Source organism: Salarias fasciatus, chromosome 20 (assembly GCF_902148845.1).
Source record: "Salarias fasciatus chromosome 20, fSalaFa1.1, whole genome shotgun sequence".
In the NCBI taxonomy this organism is placed as follows: Eukaryota; Metazoa; Chordata; class Actinopteri; order Blenniiformes; family Blenniidae; genus Salarias; species Salarias fasciatus.
This window is the reverse complement of record NC_043764.1, coordinates 27,581,598-27,602,965: the sequence shown is the minus strand read 5'-3', so window position 1 is coordinate 27,602,965 and position 21,368 is coordinate 27,581,598. Positions and strand designations below refer to the sequence as shown.

Below are 21,368 nucleotides of genomic sequence, written 5' to 3'. Positions count from 1 at the left end.
TTGCATTTTCTTGTTGTCATGGTGTATAATTTATTTTTTATGTCTATTATATACATACATATATATATATATATATATATATATATATATATATATATATATATATATATATATATATATATATATATATATATATATGTGTGTGTGTGTGTGTACATGTGTTTTTTTCACTTCTGCAGGAGAGTTACAGGAATCATAAACACAGTAAAACTCTGAATTCTGTTTTCCAAAAGGAAAAATTTCCATCTCTCTAAGCCTATTTATGGTTTATCAAGGCAGCTAGAGTGTATTCTCAATTGGAACATCAAGGTCACTTGAGAAGCAAGTGATGAGTGCAAAAACAAAACAAATCAACTGCATGTGAGGGAAAGGAAATAATCTCATGGAAAAGTACCCACTCAATCATTTCATTGTAGTGACAACAAATTATTTTCAAAATGTTCAATACCTGCAGGCACCGTATCCTGTGTGCTTGTTTCATAGCATGTGGGATAACATGAGGCGCGCTTCTTCATGAAATGTGAAGATTTTAGACTAATGTTAATTATGGTATGTCCCATTTTCTATTCATCTACATATCAGGAGGAAGAAACTTTTAGTTTTAACTTTATCTTTGATTAACAAAAGTTTTTACTTTATTGCGTGCAAGTGAAAAAATACATATATAGATCAATTGAGCAACATGATTGGTGAATTTGCTGTTGGAGCTCATACACCTCGACACTGACCAAAACATTACTGTTACATCAAACTTTTAAAAATGTAAATTATATTATTATTATGGTCAATGTCTTGATTTATATATACATACATACAGTATATACATACTAGTTATTTCTTATTTTCTTTTGCTGTCCACTTGCTGCAGTAATAATGCAAATTACCCCGTCATGGGACAAATGAAGGAATATTTCATCTTAAGCAACACATTTAAAACAGGATATGTAGTTAATTTAAGAATGATGAAAACAGTGTCCCACTTAATGCAGAAGAGCTGCATGACTGACTGACGGAGATCGAGAGAAGAGAAAATTAAAAAAGCAAACAAACATACAAGTACTGGATGAAACTACAGCGAGTTTTTTTTATTGTTTTTGTTTAATAAGTCTTAAATAAAGCTTCACTGAACCGTAAAAACACTCAAGAGTTCTCCAGTGTTCCTTGTTGTACGATAGTGTGCAAAACAACCACTTTGGTAACAAACACCCTCAGTTACTTTACATAAATGCCTGTTATTACTATATATTTCTCTAATTTTTGCCATTCGAACCTGCTGACGTGCATATGAAGTATTTATCCTCAATCATCTGTTACTATGGATTCATGAATTAAAGCCACAAGCAGACTGTGATATTTTGGAAGTGCCTTTCAGCTGGCGCCCCCTGGTGGCAACATCCAGAACAACAATGCACAGCAATCTCTTTCAAATGGAAGAAAACAAAAAACTTTTTAAAGCTTTCATGAAATATTTGAACCAATATCAGAAAATTTTACTACTGTTAGTTGGCCACATTGCTTAAACTTAAATAGGACAGTGTTTTTTTGTGAAAAAAAGTCTTTTTTTTTCTTTTTTTTAAATCTCCTTTTGTTACGGCGATGGCTTGTTTGTTTGTCTGAGCAGAGGTTGTGTACCTTGCCGGGGCCTGATGTCTCCTCAGCTGGATTCTGGTACAGATGCCATCTGCTACTTAAACACCTGGTTGTGGAGCCATGTGTACCTCCCCTCCCCAGGGCAGCAGCTCAGGATGTTCTCCAGAGTGCTTCTTGCTGCGCACAGACATGCTGGTGTTCCTGTGAGGCCCCAGCCATGCAGGTCGGGTGGGCTACAGAGTACATCATACCTTGATCAGAAACTTGAGTCTTGTTGCTTCTGACTTCCAAATTTCTTGTAGGTGATCTTCCGGGCAGTTGCATGGTCCCAGTTGATTCGAGCCCCTTGCTGGTGAATGGTTACTGTCCTACTGTGGCGCTCATCTTCTACTTCTCAAGATCTGATTGATTCCTTGATAAAATTCTTCCTCTCTAATTTGTTTTGAGCTGAACACCGGCATCAATGGCTTACCTAAATCGGTAAGGCTGAAGACCTCTCTGCTTGAAACGTGGTGAACCCCAAAGATCTGTACAGGAACCCCAGAAAAGTTCAAGCATTTTGGAAAATTATCAAAACTAGTTATGTGAGTAGACGGGTTAGTTGGCCAGGGTTTAATTCTACAGGAAGTTGAAGGAAATCATTTCGTTAGAATTCAGATTCCATGAATATTATGATTAAAGTTTTCAAAGAGCTTCGTACAAAGAGATCTTCTTATGGACATTGATAAAAACAAATGACTATAAACTGTGCTAAACATTACTGAGTGTTGTACTTTCTGAGTTGACTCGTCATCAGTAATGTCTTCACTTCATGGTCAAAAACAGACCTAATAAAAACAGAAGGCTGTGGATTGTTCTCCTATCTTTATTATTATACATGTTACGACCAGGGCTCTTTAAGGAGGAAAAAGGAGGTAACATAAAACCCAGATGTTGCAGGTAAACAGAGGTGTTTAATAAATAAAAAGGGTTACCGAAACTAAGGGACACCAAAAGCCGAACACAACGAAATGAGGGGAAATAAAACTACTGCAAAAGGTGATCCCTAACTAATATCTAAACAACACAAAACCACTGGCTATCTTCCTAAAGCTCAGCAGGAGCACACAAACACAAGCAGTTAATCACTGCAACGGAGCCAGACGAGTGGGGAGACACAGCCGCCGCCTCCGCCCCCCCCACCCTCCTCTGCTTCTCTCAGGTGAAGCAGAGGAGAGAAACAGCCACACCTGCACGTGCACACACACGCACACAACACAAGCCACAAACAATACGGCAGCAGCCGTAACAATACATTCATATAAATGTGTAGTAAAACAAACTGACATATTTTCCCTGTTCATTCAACATCATGACACACATTTGTTTGAAAAGCACCGAGTTGTTTACCTTAGCAAAACATGTTCTCAGAGTCCAAAATACTCTCATTGTGACTTACATTCAACGTCATATCTGAGATTTAATGAACCAGCAGAATGATTTTAAAAGTTCAACCATTTCTCTTTTGCTTCCATCAAAATCTGTCTCTTTCTTTGCTGCTCAGCTGCTCTCACAGAGTTTTAACCACAGTGCAGAGATGTAATGTCCAGCCTTGAATAAACTGACAGTTCCAGTCAGGGCAATGAGCTGGGAGCTCAGAGCTAACAGTGATTAAAAACACAACTATTAAGGTTCAGTTCCACTGATTGTTATACATTGAATGTACATTGCCGTTTTAGCCAAGGAAGAAGAAGAAAACAAATTTTGATGATCTTGAACTTGTTTTTCACTCCAGTCTCTGAGATGATAGATCTGGCCCAACAAAGCTTCAAGTGAAAAGACATACCACAGAAAACGAAGAAGAATGCTACGAGCAGCATCAAACTATACTCTCCAAATACAAGACACACAATCTCAGCATGCACTCATTCACTGTCCTGACTTTTATCATTGGTGGTGATTTCTGTTTCTTATCAGCTCCAGATGCGAACGACTTCTTTGAAGTTTGACACAGCTGATCGTCACTTTCTGGCTATTGCGACAATAAATGTCTCTGCAGTTCACTGCCAGATAACTATGATACAGGCTATGCCTGTGTTACCTGGAGTCAGGATCTTAGTTATTTTGAGATGGACGTGCTCGAAGCCGAAGACTCTTGCTTAAGTGAACCAGTTTTCCGCCGGCATCATTGTACAAGTTCTCCAGAATGTCCAGTTTTGATTGTGTTAAGCTGGACAATGAAAATAAGTCTGAGAGTTGTCTTAGTCGGTTATTACTTTGGGCCTCTGGAGAAGATGGGTCACTCTCATCTTCCTCCTCATCGCTGGAGGCCGTCAGTCCCCAGAAATCAAAAGCACAAGAAACACAAGCAAGGACTACAATTGCCGCAGTAGAAACAATCGAATAAGCTATAAAAGTCAGTACACCTTGAATGGGGATGGCGAAATACACCCAAACTGCAGAAAGCACTCCCATGAACAAGTAGAAACAGATGTTAATCACTGACCATCGAGCATGTCTCTTCAGGACGACAGTCATCCAGTTCAGAATGAGTGTACCTGGAACTGCTGCAGCACACAGAGCCATATAGAGAGCTGACAGCCCACCGTGGGTAGATGAAGCTAGATATGCTCCTGCAGCTGCTCCAGCTGTCACTCCAAGCAGTCCCATCAATCTATGGCCGCCCATCACTTGTCCATAACGAAATGCTGTTGCCCCAGCTGCAGTAAGAGTCACCCCTACTGCCCCTGCCACCCCCATCAGAGCTCCTATAGTGGGACCTGGACCCAGCAGAGACACAACAGACTCAATCCCAGCGATAGCTGCTCCACCTGAAGTCACAGCACCAGCACACACTTTAGCTGCTCCGGTTACTTCTTTAAAGGAGAATAATGACATTCCCACAGCAACCATCAGAAAGTGAGAGGACAAAACACCAACAAAAACGCCCTCCACTGCAGCGCTGCCTGTGCTGCTTGTGTTTGTTTGCTGCAGGATAACAATGGGGTGTCTTGCAAAGTTAAACACATCAGTTATAATCAAAAACAGTAATATTGGAGTGATAATCAGGTCGAAGCCATATGACTTTGCAAACGTCCTCAGGGGTGATGTCTTTGGAACTAACTCAGAGAGAATCAATTTTGTCTGGAACACAAATGTCATGAGATACATCATGGACAAGACGATGGGCGTATTCAGTGGAGAGAAAGCAAATATTGTTAGCACACCAAAAAGCAAACTGCATCTGCCACAATTCCCAAAGAAAGCGATTAAAATCCCCAAAAAGACCACAAAAAAAAAGAAACATATGATGACAGGTAAAGTAATGGATAGATACATGCGCAACAGAAGACCTAGAAGACACCCGCTTGTGCTGATAACCACCAGACAAAGTGGCCCAGCCACAGAAAGAGCCTTCCCTGTAGCTGTTTCACCAGATTTTTTGATCACCAGCTTATACATTGTCGATCCAACAGCCAGACCGACAGGTAAAGAGAAGATCGCAGCCAGGCCACCAAACTCCTCAGCCAAAACTGATATGAAGACGTTAAACATGTGGACATTATCACTCCTGTGTGCTATGTTCATTTTTTCAGATATGTAATGATCATAGTCCGTGACAGTGTTCATGTAGTTTTCTAAGTGGTCCATGAGTAGCTTGTCATCAGCCAGAAGCTCCAAAGACCGAAGTGTAGCGACCCCTGTTCTTCCCAGCAGCACGCCTCCGGGAAATCCCAACATCGATCCAAAAAAGAAGAGGGTGACTGCCGACAGGCCTGAGGACAGAGAGACAGATCTAACTGGACACTCAGTGACAGCTAAAACAGTTGCTTTCATCTCAGTCATCAACATGAGAGTAGGAGACAGTCCCAACAAAAAGGTTTCGTCACCAAACTCTGACTGATCTGTGTTCAGTGAGACCTAAAGAACAACAGGCTCTTAAGGTAAGAGCTACTAGACAAGCTTATGTACAACAATATCTATGGCCCCACTTACATGAGAATTAAACGTGTTGTTCTGCATTTTCGGTTCACGTTTATAAGGAGATGTTTTGAGAAGAATGTCTGTTTGCTTGAAAGCAGGAGAAAATCTGAAGACAATGTAGCTAGTATGTTGTGCCACAACTGGGTGCTGCGGGTTGTTTTAGTAATCATTTGTGCAGCAGGCTGACTCTCAGCCAGTGGACAGTTATGCAAAATTATAATTAATGGTAAAACTGAAAATCTACGGCAAATCCAGGACATAAGGGTGAACCAAACGGTTCAGTATTTTGCTGAAAACCACTGCATATATCCTGTCTTCAGTTCTTGCAAGTATCCTGATGCCACCACCTCAGAGTTTCTTTTCCTTGGTGGAAGCTTGGGTCAGTGAAAATTGGGTATCTCCTTTTACATTGTTTGTGCCTCTACCTGCTCATTTTTTACTTTTAAAAAGAATGTTCAGAGTCTTTGGAGGATTTTTAGGTAGCACTCTAAATCAAACTGAAGTGAGGTGTGTGTGTGTGTGTGTGTGTGTGTGTGTGTGTGTGTGTGTGTGTGTGTGTGTGTGTGTGTGTGTGTGTGTGTGTGGGCGCGCGCGCGCGCGCGCACATAATGCAGTGTATTATGAGAGCTCGGGAACAAACACTTACAGGACAGGAGACAGGAATGCAGCCCAGGTCTACCAAACACATGAAAATACAATCAGTCCCCAAATCAGGCAAGAACTGTCTTTTCCATGAAATTTAGTTCTTCTTAAAATCAGGATGCACCAAAAATCGCTTTTTATACAGTACACACACAGCTGTGCATGCTGTTTACAAACTGTTCTCGTGTCTAGAAATGACTATGATGTAATTGGCACTTTATAAATAAAGCTGAACTGAATTGAATTATTCTCCGTAAACTAAATCGAGGGACTGAGCTCGCTATTAATGAGTGTATCAGTCATACGTTAATCATGTGTAGCATGTAGCATCACTAGTCTGTGAGTCCCAAAACTATTTAGTATATATACTGGTCAAAAATAGTTTTCAGCCTGTTTCACTTTACTCATTCTCCTTAATACTGAAGAATCGCCAAACAGCTAACATCACTCCTTCTCCTGATGCATAGTGTCACACGATACATTCCTGAGTTTGAGCACGCTGTGCAGTATTGAACCCGGTACCAGTATCTAGCCTGGTGCATCCTTGTTTTTAAGTTCACCTGATGGTGCTGCTGTCTTCCTCCACAGCCACAGGTTCCTCTGACTCCTCAGAGACATCTGACAGAAAGAAAACAGAGATTTTAAAGAAAGTATAGTCGTAGCTCAATTTTTTTCAACTTCCATTGACATGATCACCTACGACAAAGCATACTGCCAACATTTTTACTACTGTTTCAGCCTGAGATTCAGCTACTCACATCGACTGTATATAAGATGGACAGAGCATGCGGAAGGCTACATAAACACTGGTACGTCCGAAGGTCACCTTGTTCCGGCTGCTACTGCCAAAGACTACTGCTGTGCTCCGGTATATCCTTCCGCAGAGCACTGCGCACGCACAAGTCTGTGTGTATCAGAATGTTATTTTAATGAGTTGAAAAGAAAACACGTCTTTTAAAATATTCTATAACCATTCGGATTTACTTCACATGCTAATACGCCATCCCCTGGACCACTGTAAGGAGTATTTTGTCCACTTCGTCAGTCTGACTCTGACTCCTATTGACTTCCAGCAACTGAGCTAAGCTAACTACGATGCTCACAGCTGGGAGCCAGCCACTGGATGCACAGACACAAAAAAGGCATTTATGAGCTTATCTCACTTTGTCAATGATAGGGATAGGGCGTGGGTCCAAAATCTTCAGAGCATTCCTTTAAAGTTGGTTAAACTTCATGTTGAGGCCACAGCACTTCAGAAACAATGGCCAAGTTTTGGGAAACACCATACATATTATTTACTAAAAAAAACTGGACAACAGACTCCTTTGAAGGTCTTTTAGAACAGTTAATGCCAGAACTAGTCATGGTTACAATGAACCAACAACTAATTAAAACAAGTCAACAAACTGACTGACTGTGGAAAACAATTGGAGGCAATTAGAGGAGAACTTATTCTTAATGTAAACCTCCTGGAAGCTGGAGGAATCTGTCACTCATTCCAAAGCAGACCTGTCAATCAAGCATGTGTCAATATGAGCATTTTAAGCTCTATAGAAAATTCAAGATTAAATTATTTTCAGATGACCATCTGATCTCTCTTCTGGGCCATCAAATGCAACGGGGGAAAAAAATCTCTGAACTGGAGAATGTCAGCCGATCTAGTTTTATTGATGTCTCACTTTGAATTAGAGAATTGGAAGGGGAGGCTGTGGTTCAGTGGGGAGAGCAGTCGTCCCATAATCAGGGGGTTGTGAGTTCGATTCCCAGCTTCCCCCTGTCTGCATGTCGAAGTATCGTTGGGGAAGACACTGAACCCCGAAATACCCCCACTGTTGTACATCGCTTTGGACAAAAGCGTCTGCTAAAAGAAATTACAGAATTTGAGTTAGAGACTCCCTGTACTGTACTGGTGGATGCTGGGATATTGACCGTGTTTGACACTTCCAGGTCGGCTTCATTTTTGGAGCCAGATGCTCCGTCCATCTTATGTACAGTCAATGGCGACTCACAGCGTGTTTGAAGAGAAACTAACCCCCTTGACAGAGATTTACTCCGCCCCCCTCAGGATTTGAAAAGAGGCGGGCTCGGTGGATTGGAAGGGGGGGGGGGGGGCTGAGTTGTTGTGACAGCGCACGCTGGCACCGAGCGAGTCCGAGCAGTGACAGGAGGTGTGGTGCTCACACGGAGCGTCGGAGCAGCGCAGAGCGGTGCTCACTCGGAACACGGCGCACCCGTGGGTTTTCATAACCCACCAACCCTACGTAAATTACGCCTGTGAACTATGCTAAATGATCTAACCAACTAACTCTAATGCTAAAATGATGCTCATGCTAAAGCAATGCTCATCTGATAATGCTATGAAAAAGATTGCTTGCTCTGGTTCGACTCCAACTTGTAGGAGGCCGGTTGTAGGGGAGGCATCTGATTATATAGGGCTGTACTCGATGACGTACGATGGATGCAGGGGCGTGGGCAAAACATGCATTGGATGCCATCATCCAGCCAATCACGAAATTCAAATGTAGTAAAGCTGTTAAACCACTTGGAGTGGTAGTAAGATCGTTTTTGTCACAAAAATAGGATTTTAAACAAGTTTGCACTCAATTGTAAAAATAATGTCAGAAACGAGTAGACAACAATATAAAACATGCATTTATACAGTTGATCAGCAAAAAAAAGTGATTTGGGGGTTAGTTGCTCTTTAAGCTCACCAACGTTGGCTGGATCCATGGTGTGTGTCAAGCACAATGACAGCAGATGTCAGTGAGGCCCTCAGAAATCTGTAATGGCAATTTAAGAAAATACAATGAAAATCTCTCTTTGCAGACATTTTGACTACAGCAGCAGTCACACTTTCCAAACTCAAATGTAGGGGTGTGCGATATGACCACAAAAGATCGTGAAGGATTATTAGGTCAGGACGATCTCATAAATCAGAAAGATTGTTAAATCGTCTATAGGGCACATTCTCCTCCTCGTTCTTTTTTCACCAATAGCTATATAATATTTTTTAGAGTGATGATGTTACCTGAAAGCGTCAGATAATATTAACTAAATATTCCCTCAAGTGCAGTTATCCACATAATACATAATAGATACATGTGGAGCAACATTAACAATGATTGAAACAAAAAAAAGCCACACCCAGTGCTGCGTTCAAGAACTTCAAGTTGACTCGGGGATGCGAAGGCAGCTAACAACGGGCGGAGCGCGGTGAGACAGCTTCTCTAACTGGAAATACTGTTGGGTGTAGGCTGTGTCAGGCAAAGCTGGTTTACAACAGCAGTACGGGATCAACAAGAGATCAGCCGCCATAGAAACATCCTAACAAGCTGGAGGGAGAGACGCTGAAGCTATCACCGATGCTAATGCTAGCTAGCGAGCTACCGCTAGCAGTTCACATGCTAGCATGAGGGATTTTATATACAGCAAATTACAGAAATGTGAAAAGACACTTAGTGAACATATCGTCAAGTTAACAGCTGAAACGGCCCTTTTGTCTAATAACTAGCGGAATGTCTTTGATTTAAATTACCTATATCATGCAAAATCCACTTTTTAAAGGTTTTTAGCATGCCCCAAAGTTGAATTCCCTTAAAAACCACCCCCAAAAGGTTATTTTCCTTCTTCCACGCATGTCTGAGTAATCTCTTTCAGTCTGCTGCTCTCTACAGCAGCCCCTCCCTTCGGGTAGAAAACAGCTAGTTTGAAACTCTTCAAACCTAAGTACGTCACAAAAGTTGAGCTCCTCCCTACCACTCTTCTCCCACCCCACTCCCACGCAGACAACACGCCCACTCTCCTCTGACCAGCACGCAGCCGATTCGCATTTTCCACTGAGGAGCCTCCCCTCCCCGCCCCCGCAGGCCCTCGGCAATCAGCGTTGCCGCTTTTTGTATCTTCGATTACGGATATAAACTTTAACCATCGTCTGAAAGCAACAATCAAGCAAGAGCAAGAGTCTGAAGGGTCTGCACTTGGTGAGTTTCTAACAGGAAAAGATGTTTTCGCGTGTCTTTGCGTGTAGAGAAGCTAGAGCTAAAGAGCTAAAGCTAACCCTTAGAGACGCTAACGTAGCTCCGATTGGTTGAAGTACGCTGTCAGTCAAAGTCCACAAGGGGAGAGGCGGGATTTTCAGTGAAACTGAGCGTTTTCTCTTCCGGGTTTCAGAATTAACCTCTGAAAATCCTTTAACACAAAATGACTTTTCCTTAGCGCCAAAAATAAACTATTACCATGTTAATGCCAATAATAGGGTTTGGACGAGCTAAAAAAAGCATGATACAGGTCCTTTAATGGGATTCTGAGGGGCTGTATTTCAATGGAGACAGAGCCCTCTCATGATCATGTAGCGCAACTATTAAAACTAAATCCCATTAAAACTGTGCTAAAAAGCTATTTGATGTGTTTAAGTTTTTGTTACAAAAGTGTACTTTATTGTTCATTTTCTTTTACCTCATTTTAAAAAGAGATAAAAGCTTAGGTCTCTGAACAAAAAATTGTTCTCAAGCAGCTGTATTATTCATTCAGGTTATAGATATTAAAGTTAAATTGTTTTTGTTCCAAATTGTTGCCCTTTTAGAGGTAACCAGCTAAATTTGCATTTTTATTTACCCTTTTTAATAATCTATTTGGTGTGTTTAGTTTTCGTGTTACAAAAGGGCACTCTATTGCTCTTCATTACTTCAATCAACGATGTTTATAGAAGAGAGGGTCTGATGGACAGTTATACTTAGCCCAAGAAATGGCTCTTATAGCCTTCTTTTGTAGAACTTGCAATTTTAGGAGGTGACTTGGGTAAGTATTACACCATGTGATGTTACAGTAATTTAGATGGGGTTCAAATATGGCCCTATATAAAGTCAGAAGGGCCTCAAGGGGAAGGAAATGTCTCACCTTGAAAAGAAGGCCAACATACTTAGATAGTTTCCTTGTTAGGTAATCAAGGTGTTTGCTGAAGTTTAAATGTTCATCAATTTGGATGCCAAGAAAATTAATAAATTTTACTCGTTCAAGTACGCAATTGCTTATTTTAATTTGTACATTTTCAAGGCTTGTCCAACATTTACTTGAACGAAATATGATAAATTTGGTTTTCGCTATGTTCAATGATAATTTATTACATTTAAACCAGGTGTCAACTTTTTCCAATTCCCGATTTACAGGAATCTGGAGTTGTTCCAGGTTTTTGTGAGATAGAAATAAATTTGTGTCATCTGCAAAGACAACTTTATGAAGAACTGGAGAAGAATTTGAGAAATCATTTACATAAATTAGAAAAAGAAGTGGGCCTAAGATTGACCCCTTGGGATTGACTTTTTATGTTTGTGTTCATTGCACATTTTGAGGAGAAAAAAAAACTACTATTTTAATTAAAACCAGTGTCTTTAGCTTAAATTGTCTTTTTTTTTCTTGTAGGATTTTACATGTTTAAATACATTTTATATGTTTTATATGTTTAACATTGGGGGAAAAATGGTCAAACTTGCAAATTAGTCTAGAAAAATCAATATAAAAAAGAATCGTGATAAAATCGTGATCGTGATATTGATTTTAAAAAATCGTGATATGACATTTCCCTACTCGAATGGTTCTTTCAGTTCAAGAAACAAAACGTAAAGGGACTTAAGGCAAGATTTGACATGCATTTCCAGTTTATTCAATGCTAATGGGTCGTAAAGCATTAAAAACCTAAAATAAAAGGCCAATCCACGTATCTGTCTGTTGCCTTATACAGGCTGTGTGCCAAATAATTTGTTGCTGTTCGGGGTCCAAATTTCCCGCGCAGTCGTGGGGATGTGACGTAAATTGACGCTGCATGCGCGTTGCCGAACAGGAAGAACATGGCCGCTGTGGACACGGACTCAAACACTGCTGGGATCAGGGGCGGGCAGTGTTGCCAACTTGGTGACTTTCTCGCTAAATCTGGCCACTCTCCAAAGCCTCTTGGCGACTTTTTTTTGTCAAAAGTGACCAACAACAAATTTAGCAACTTTTTCTGGTGCTCTGGAGACGTGACAGGACGTCTCCGCGGTCCTCAATGAGCAGCTGGTGCTGCTGTGAGCCCCTCCCCCGTCCCAAAGCACTCACAGGCGGCCAGTGTCATGCAGCGCTCCCTGCTGCAGTCAGAGCAGAGAAGAGACCCACACCACTCCTCCACACTTCAAATGAATCGCGTGTGCGCAAATACGCCGCTGCTCACTTGCTGACAAACCAAGAATCAACAGAAGAAAGTTCATCTGTAGTTCTATTTGTAGTTTCATTTGTCCGCTCTCCCGGTAATATTATATATTTGCTCCCGGTCTGTGAATCGAAGCACGAGCACCCCCCCCACCCCCACCCAACCCCCCATGCAATCGGATAACTGCATCCACTCAAAGCCCACAAAGAACACCACAAAGAAAAAAAGGACTTTATCAGCGTTATCTCGTGTGTCCAAAAGAAAAAAAAAAAAGATCGAAGCCGCAGGCACCCGAATAAATATTGGAAATGCGTTTGATTCATGGAGGGAACTTCAGCTGCATTTGGGAGTGAAAACGGATGCTGACAAAAAATCACATAATATGCGCTGTGGTCTTGCAGTAAACCGCGATGTAGTAAACAGCATGAGCATCCCTGGTGCAGTGCTGTGAAGCCGGACATTCTGTAAAATGTTTGTGCGCGCTCCCGTGCCTTGGCTGGTGGCTGCAGTTACCCGCAGCACCTATCGGGGCAGCACTGAGGTAAATTTTGTAAAGTTGCCTTAAGTCCCTTTAAACTACAGCGACTGATCACATGGAAATTCCTTAGCCATGAAGACGGAGGTTGTAAATAAAGCCTTCAGCCCTTATTCATGAACAATGCAGTTCCGGAAAAAGTAAAGTAAACCTCAATTCCTCTGACCCCACAGCAACAGTGGAAAATTACTGCCCCCACCCCTTCTTCTTCCGGTTTGTGGATCCAGCCCCAGTCATAGCCGCAGCCACGCCGGTTTTCAGTCAAGATAGCAGCAGAAGGAGAATCCCAATGTCATTCTGTTATAAATGCAAAAAGCTGTTTTGACACTAAAAACTTATAAATCGTGTAATCCTGTGCACTATAGCTGCTGTACATGACGGGGACGGGGGGGCATGAAAATAATTTGTAATAGTGTTGATTTTTAAGACAATGTACAGCTTGATGTTGACACACAAAACCCAACTGACTTAACTAAAAATGCAACAAAGTCAGTTGGTTCAGAATTGTCGGTTTCCGATGCTTTAGGTTCTTTTTAGGTGGAGTGACAGCAACAAAAACAATTTCACAAAGCAACGTCTGCAAAATGGTCTCAAACGGTTTGCGCCAGTGTTTTAACAATTACACTCTGTAATCTAAAGACTTCATATTCAAGCATGGTTTAAACTACCTTCTATCTCTGACAAAGAAAAAGTTTGAGTCTACTTACTGCTCTTGTTTTTCTCGTGGAGACGAGGAAACCGTTGCTCGCATATGCAGCCGTCACACTGAAGATGTATGGCACCAGCGCTTCCTTAATAGGTGGTAGCCACCCATTGACCCCCGCTCATGTACACGGCTACGTGACTCACAGATATCCCAGCATCTGCTCAGGCAGTATTTTAGGGCTTGTGTAAGAAGGAGGGGTGCATTCCAACAGCAACTATAACATTTTCTAGAACCCTCCTTTTGAAAGAAAACATCAGGAGCTTGTAGGACTCAGGCTTGTCTTTTTTTTTTTTTTTTTTTTTTTACTTTAAACAAACTGTTTTAACATTGAAGAGGACAAGCAGACAAGTGTAAACCTCTGTCACTGTCAGCATATAAGAGTTCTCACTGCTAAATGTTTTCTGCAGCCATTCAGTCAACAATGCACACACTTAGATGTTACGTTAATCTATTCTTACATATTCTCCCATTCTGAGAGTGAGCCTGGTTTGGAGTGAGCCACAATGCCTGCTACCCTGTTTTGCTTCCTTTGGAAGGCTGCTCCTCCATCCAACAGGATCTCTCAGAGAATCTGCAGACAACTCCATGTCCTCATTCAATTTTTTTTCACAACAATGATATGAATAAATGGAGAGATTCACAGAAATGCAAAGCTATTTTTGGATTAGCAGTGCTCAGTCCCCATGATGATAAAAGCAAAGAAAGGGTATCAACTTAACACTTGAAAATGATCCTCTAAACACACTCACTGACCACTGGATTAGTCATTGTGCAATGTAATGCATATCAATAACAACCCTGCCACACATTCTACTTCAATAAATGTATTACTTTATAAATGTTGGCGCACACACAGAGATTTCTTTATGTTTACTGAGATGATAGTGGGTGTTGCTCTTGGTGTGGAGAGCCGTATATTGAGAGGTATTCACAATATTTTGACCCTCCGATTCATGTGAAGGGGTTGATAAAATATCACTCAGCTCAATAGGATGACTGGCACACCAACACCTGCTACCACCGCAACAAAAACCACCTGGAAGAATGATCAGTTTTCTAACAGTGAGCAACATTTTAAAATAGCTGCAGTCTAATGAAGGCTTGTACATGCCCTATTCAGTCTGAGATTCAAAATGAACCATCTAACAACATGTGTGATGATGGTCTTTAAGTGATGCATATTATATCTTCTGGTTTGTTTTTACAGATGGTAAAAGAAGGTGGATGAAGGGGCAACAGCAAATACCATCGTCCAGACAAGAGAAGAGGGCCTTATTGCCTTCACATGAACGCATGATTGACCTAAACCAGAGAAGTTGTCCCACTAAATGCAGTCATTTCATTCAAAAATGGTTTGAAAACGTTCCCTTAATAGAATGTTCTCTAACTAGTGTTGAGACTTGAGCAGAAAAACTGAAGAAAAGAGTGATTAAAAATGCTCCAAATGTTGAAGTCTCTGCACAGGATCTTTAATTCAATAGAAAGTTGATCAGACAGGGAGATAACCTAAATGCTAGCAATAAAAGAAAAACAGGAGTCCTGGACCACGTCCGTGAGATCTGACAGCATCAGAGTCTCCAGCAGAAAATGGCGCCGATCTCTCCTCTGCTTGGGAAGTTATACTGTTGGGTTTGCATGATTGATAGATACATTCTGATAACACTCTGACTGTCACAGGGTTGTTTTTCTCAAAGACCAACAGACAGTAATTGTTTAATGAAGGTCACACGTACTTTGAAGGAAATAATCAGGTCTTTTCTCAGCAGAAAATAGGGAGTCAGCTGGAAGAGGGTCGGAAGTATGAACTATTCCTTGCTTTGACCCTGGCCGGCCTCGAGCAGCTTCAGGATGCACTGAGAGCTTTCGTTACGATCTGCTTTACTAGAGGCCTTAGAATCATGAGACAATCATAGGATGGATACAAGAAGAATAATAATATAGTCAACAGCTGAATTAGTACATGTGAATAAAATTGTATATAAGTGAATCATAGCATAATGAGTTAGAATGTGATTAATACAATGGATACATGAGTGATCACAACATTGTGGTTAGAATATAAATGCATTATACGACACTAGAGGTCAGCTTTTGGTTTCTCATCAAGATGTTTATCAAACCCGTGAAACATGACACATTTGTGAGCACTGGTTTAACTAACTGGAGTAGATTTCCTTATTGAACACAAGAAAACACCAGTCTGTTTAAAAAAAGGCATGGGTGGCTGGTACAGCTTCAAGGCCAGCGATGTTCATGGCAGTGTAGTTGAACAATGACATTCAGAACATGCGTCAGAAATCCACACTGAGGCTGTGACACAATTCTGAGACAAAGAAACGCAGAAGGATTGGCTGGATGTGCTCGCTATGTCACTCATGGGGGAGTAAAAAAGTGTTTGCTGGAAGGATTGAGAGAATTTCAAGGAAATGCTGCTGATGAACAGCAGTTGGTTTATAATGGAATGGGGGTAGAACAAGAGTGTCACACAGGCTCCTGATGGTGCAGCTGTGATGAGTGGTGTGTTTGGAAGGGTCCGAGTCAAATTTAGAGTCAAATTAAGGTCATTAATACGCACTGCTATACAAATCAGCTAAAGTTAGCGCTGTGTCATTGTGCTTGGCTTTATCTGCCAAGAAGTACCCGTTTTCAAGACTTACAGTGTTTGACTCATGTTTTAGTGCTTCTCTCATCAACTATCACAGATTCAGAGAAGTTTAAAAGTAGTTGTCAAGGACCCGTTGGTGATGACAGCTGCAATCTGAATGCCATCTTGGAGAACTTCCTTCTTGTCTTCAGTGCGTCTCCAATAATAACACCTCCATGGCAGTGGGACTCAGCAGTCTCATCAGTACACCTGTTGATAACATTCAAGATCTTTTAGTCTGTAACTGAGAACCTGTCTGAGGCCCTGTTTCTTTCACCATGTCATTCTTAAAAAGTTTCCCGTCCATACTGATGCAGGAAATAGAATATCTAAATATAATGACAAAATATCTGCATCCATGAAAACACCTCAAAACAATGAAACACATATGCCAGGCCGATCGGTGACAACTGTAACTCGAAAACAGAAATACATCAAAATGGAGCATGCACATTAAACTTGTGAGCTGTAAACAAAACACAGGAAGATACTGACTAGTCCAAACAGGACTAGTAGATTCTGCAGCACGATGTGGAGCATGTACGCCCACTGTATTATAAATTCTGCACCAGTTTAGTACTATTTCTGGCTATAAATTGAATCTCGGTAAAAGTGATTTACTGCCCTTGAATGTGGCCGCTCGACAATATCCACTTCAACTCCCATTTCATGTAGTATCAGATAATTTTACATATTTAGGGGTAAAAGTCACTGGAACACTTTTGTGTACACACCTCTTCTTTCTGTGCCAGGCATGGCTTAATTCAGTGCAAGATTTTACATCGCACTCACTGGACCAAACATAAACTCTTTCGTATTTATCCTACCGTGACTTCAGACTGTGACCGCTGTCATCAGTCACCTGCAAATTCAATACATATGTTCTGGTCATGCCCATGCCTTCAATCCTACTGGACTCAGATTGTTTCAGCTTTGTCGACTGTTCTTCAAGTACCTCTTCATCTAGATCCACTATTAGCATTATTTGGAACACTCTCTGAAACTCTGAACTTGTCCAAATTGAAATCAGATCTCACTGCTTTTCTGACACTATTAGCAAGAAGGAGAATTTTACTGTGCTGGAAGTCCCCATCGCCTCCACAGTTTGAAGCACGGCTTAGAGACATTCTACACTTTAGTAAGCTTGAAAAAATTAAATTTACTTTGCGTGGTTCTTCTGGCAAATTTATGAAAACATGGAAACCTTTCTTTGATTATGTTCAGACGCTGCAATTCCGTAACATCCCATCGTAGGCAAGAAACTTTTCGTTATTATCTTATAATTTTATTTTATCCAAAACTTTAAAAACTGACCATTTGCTGACCTGATTATTTTTATTCCTTGAAGACCATGTTCTTTATGTTTTTTTCCTTTCTTTTATTATAGTTAAGGTGCTGTGTCATATGGACACCCATTATAATGCTCTTGGATGACTTGAATATGTATGTGTATGTGTATATGTATGTGTATATGTATATATGTATGTATATATGTGTATATATACATATATGTATATGTTTTTTTTCCTCTTTTGCTATTCTCTTTAAAAAGTAAAACTTTTCAAATCATGTTTGAATTCAATCCAAGATTGCATTTAATATCATATTTTGCTGATGCATAGTGTTGTATTTCACAGTATTTATTTAATTTTTTTTCTTTAAAAAAAACCCAAAAAAACCCCGATGCGATTACATGTCAAAAGGTTGTCATGTGGACAGGGCCGAGGGCTGCAGAGTAGAAGGCAGCTGTGTTTTTCTCTGAAACAGATGTGCACAGATAAAAGAAGGCTACTGAGCTGAATGATACAGCAAAGACCAACTGTGCGGGAAATGAAATCCCCGAGCCACAGAGCTCCGCACAAAGCAAGGCAGATGTTTATGTGATGGAGCCTGGCTGTGGAGTGGTAAGTGACCACAGTGAGAACGTTTCTGTCTTTCCTTGACAGGAGATGGATGAGTGTTTTTCACCTCTCAATGGCTAAATTCTCAGAGGTATTCAGGCCTGTAACCCTGAATCAGACAGCGTTCTCTGTGAGACGCACCTCAGAGGTCTTATTGGATAACATCATGTTCCCAACACTGACAGGGGTCATTCAGATCAGCCTAATAATCCCGGTCAAAAGCTGTAGCTGTGAAAGGTCATCGAGTGTGTTGACAATGTGCTACACTTGGCTGAGGTGCACAGTGGGGGAAGGACAGGTTTCACCATCTTCCTGTATGAGCGGTTGAGAGAAAGAAACTTCCAAAACTGAGTCAGTAAAGTGATTTACAGATTTGCAAAAATTAAAAATAGGCTTTGATGCTCAATAAAATTAAAAGCAGAGAGGTCTGACTTGACAATGTTTATGTTTATTATATGCTTTTGCTGCCAAGTTCAAAATGTTCGTAATTGTTAAGATAAATATGTTCATACACTCCTCAACATCTGAAGTAGTTTTAGTAAGAGTGTGGCAGTGAAGTGGGCTAGTCTCCGTGCATGAATGTGAGTGGGAGGAGGGGGATATACGGTACGGTGAATGTGCTGCCTGGCAACGCCCCAGTCACTGGAGAAGTGAGAAGCATTTCCATACTGAACCAATGGACAAAGTATATGCACAAGTTTCAACAAAAGATAAAGCAACTTCTGTCAGTGTAAAAGGCAGGAAACAGAACTTCCTTTTCCTCTGACTGTTGGTCTCGAGCAGATGAGGCTCTCAGGAGCCGTTCAGTGATAAGAAGTGGGTGAGAGTCCAGGCTGTGTTAAATGTAAAGGCCATGTTTGGGTGACAGAGACACTTTCCTGAAATGACTTAAACAAACACACAGCACGTCCACCTCAGCAGAGGGGCAGCGGCGTAAACATGGTCAAAGGACTGAAGCTTGCAGAGACGCCTGACCTCAGCTGTAGTGCTCATACACTGCAGAAGATAATTAATGATGGCATCAACTCCCAGAGAACGGTATGTATTTGTATGTCTGACAGCGGAGGGGAGGGAACTGGCAGCCAAACTGGAGGAAATCCAGAAACCACTTGAAGAAAAAACACTCGAAATGAGCAAAGCCTCCTGCATTATCCCCTGTGGAGCAGCGCTGAAGCATCAGAGGGTCCAAACAAATCTGGATCATTTGGGCCCTCATGATGACCTCTAATTTTCATCTCTGTGTTTTACTTTATTGTGGCACAGAGTATCCGTGATTCAAAAGTCTACATGTTCCCAGAACTACACAATTATTGTCATAAATTACAACAATCTTAAATTAAAGCTGATTTTAATGGCGTCTTCTGGTGCGAAACACGTAGAAATGTCTTGGATGAAAAAAACAAGGTTCAAACCAAATTTTCAGGGAGGCCAGATTGGAGCCTCTTGCGGGCCGGTTTTGGCCCACGGGCTTTATGGTTGACACCCCTAGTCTCTTCTGTAGCACAGAATAAATCTAGGGAATCATAATTTGGGAGAATAAAGCTGTGCTGAGTCACAGGGGTGGCAGAAATTCTGGCACAGTGACTCAGCATATAGGAATACTATTTAATAGGACCATTATTTCAACAACACATCATCAGTAGGATGAAATCAGCCTGTCTCACAATGGTCTAAACCCAGCTCATGCTGCCTACTAATGGGTGAACAATCCAACACTTGGGGAATCCTGTTTCACGATGACATTAAAAACCAGCATTGAGGATCACATAAAATGGTCACTGTGAACGTTGACCAATGGCCATAAATTCCACCACAGTCAGTGCAACAGTCGGCCGCTCACTGGCAAGAGATTCACACGGGTAACGGGAATTTATCCAGAAAACATTGTTGATTCAGAAGCCTTAAGGACGAGAAAAATCCAGGGCCAAGGCCAGGGGCGGAGCCAGGGGGTGGTGGAAGGGGGCCACGGCCACCATGAAGAAATCTTCCCCAAAAAATAACTGTTAGACTCATTCCTAACTTCAGTAAACAGTCACTGAGAGCTTCATCACTCAAAAGGACAAACTTCCTCTACAAACAAGACATCAGGTAAGGTGAGACAAACACACGCATTCCCTTGACCTTTGCACAAAGCCAGAAATAGTTTTCAATGACTGATATTATATGTAAGTAGTCTTTACTGATATGACTAATCTGCTCATCATTTTCTTGATTAATAACAGAACTGGTATCCAGACACTATGTTCAACTGTTTTGGGAAGGCTACTTGGAGTTTATTCATTAATGTGGTTAAAGTAGTTGAGCAGTTGTAGCTATCGATTAATGTTTGCGTTTTAAAAGAGGACAAATGTTTTTGTGAGAAATGATTTTCCTGCTTACCTTAAACAGTTAATGTACAAGTTCACATTCAGATTTGTACATATTTACATTTTGGCCACAAATCCACATACAGGTGCACAATTATGTTTTGCACCAAATATACTGCGACTATTGGAGCAAAAACGTGAGCCTGTCTGTTTCTTAATCTGTGACTTGTAAAATAGCTTGTACGCCCATAAATAAGAATTTGTGAAAAAGTTGAGTTGTAGTTGTGGAAAGAAAAAAATCTCCGTGCACAACTCTTATGTCACCTACCTGATCACTGCACACAACTGCAAATTCCACTTTTACAGGAGCTGAAACCTTCTTCACCAATAACATCTTGATGCTCAACTCTTGATACTGACAACAGACATCAGTCCAGATGTGATCAATTCAATTCAATTAAGCTTTATTTATAAAGTGCCAATTACAACATCGTCATCAGTAAATACAGGACTCCAGTCTGACTGGACTGACTGTGAGACTCTCAGGATTTCAAGCTACATGTGCTGAAAAAGCAAACATTGGATGTATTTTGGAGCCGATTGTACGATTGTACGAGGTGGTGTACACCGATCGACAGTCCGCTTCGTGTCTCATATAAATGCCGCCTGACAGCGGAGCGGATTAAACGGTGGATTATTTGTTCCACGCATGCGTTCCCTCGTACATAGTGACGTGATGATGTGCACAGTAAACAGGAAGTAGGATTGTCAAAAACAAGCAGACGAACACAACGGTGGTTGAAAAACAATTTTGTAATAAAAACCTCGAGATAACAAACACTGCAGAGGCGAGATGGAAGCAAATTGCGCAACAGCAAGTTGTATAAAGAGCTCCGTAGC

At 41.1% G+C, this 21,368-nt stretch overlaps 1 protein-coding gene across 1 annotated transcript; it reads right to left on the bottom strand.

Annotated features, from left to right (window-relative positions):
• Nucleotides 1–2,483: 2,483 nt before the first annotated feature.
• On the bottom strand, nt 2,484–13,669 carry LOC115408252 (uncharacterized). Its single transcript, XM_030118896.1, has 5 exons — nt 13,619–13,669; nt 8,907–8,975; nt 6,756–6,813; nt 6,200–6,228; nt 2,484–5,345 (listed from the first exon to the last, which is right to left on the bottom strand). The coding sequence occupies exons 2-5, from the start codon at nt 8,923–8,925 to the stop codon at nt 3,685–3,687; spliced, it is 1,767 nt and encodes a 588-aa protein (XP_029974756.1). The 5' UTR covers nt 8,926–8,975; nt 13,619–13,669; the 3' UTR covers nt 2,484–3,684.
• Between the last annotated feature and the right edge of the window lie 7,699 nt (nt 13,670–21,368).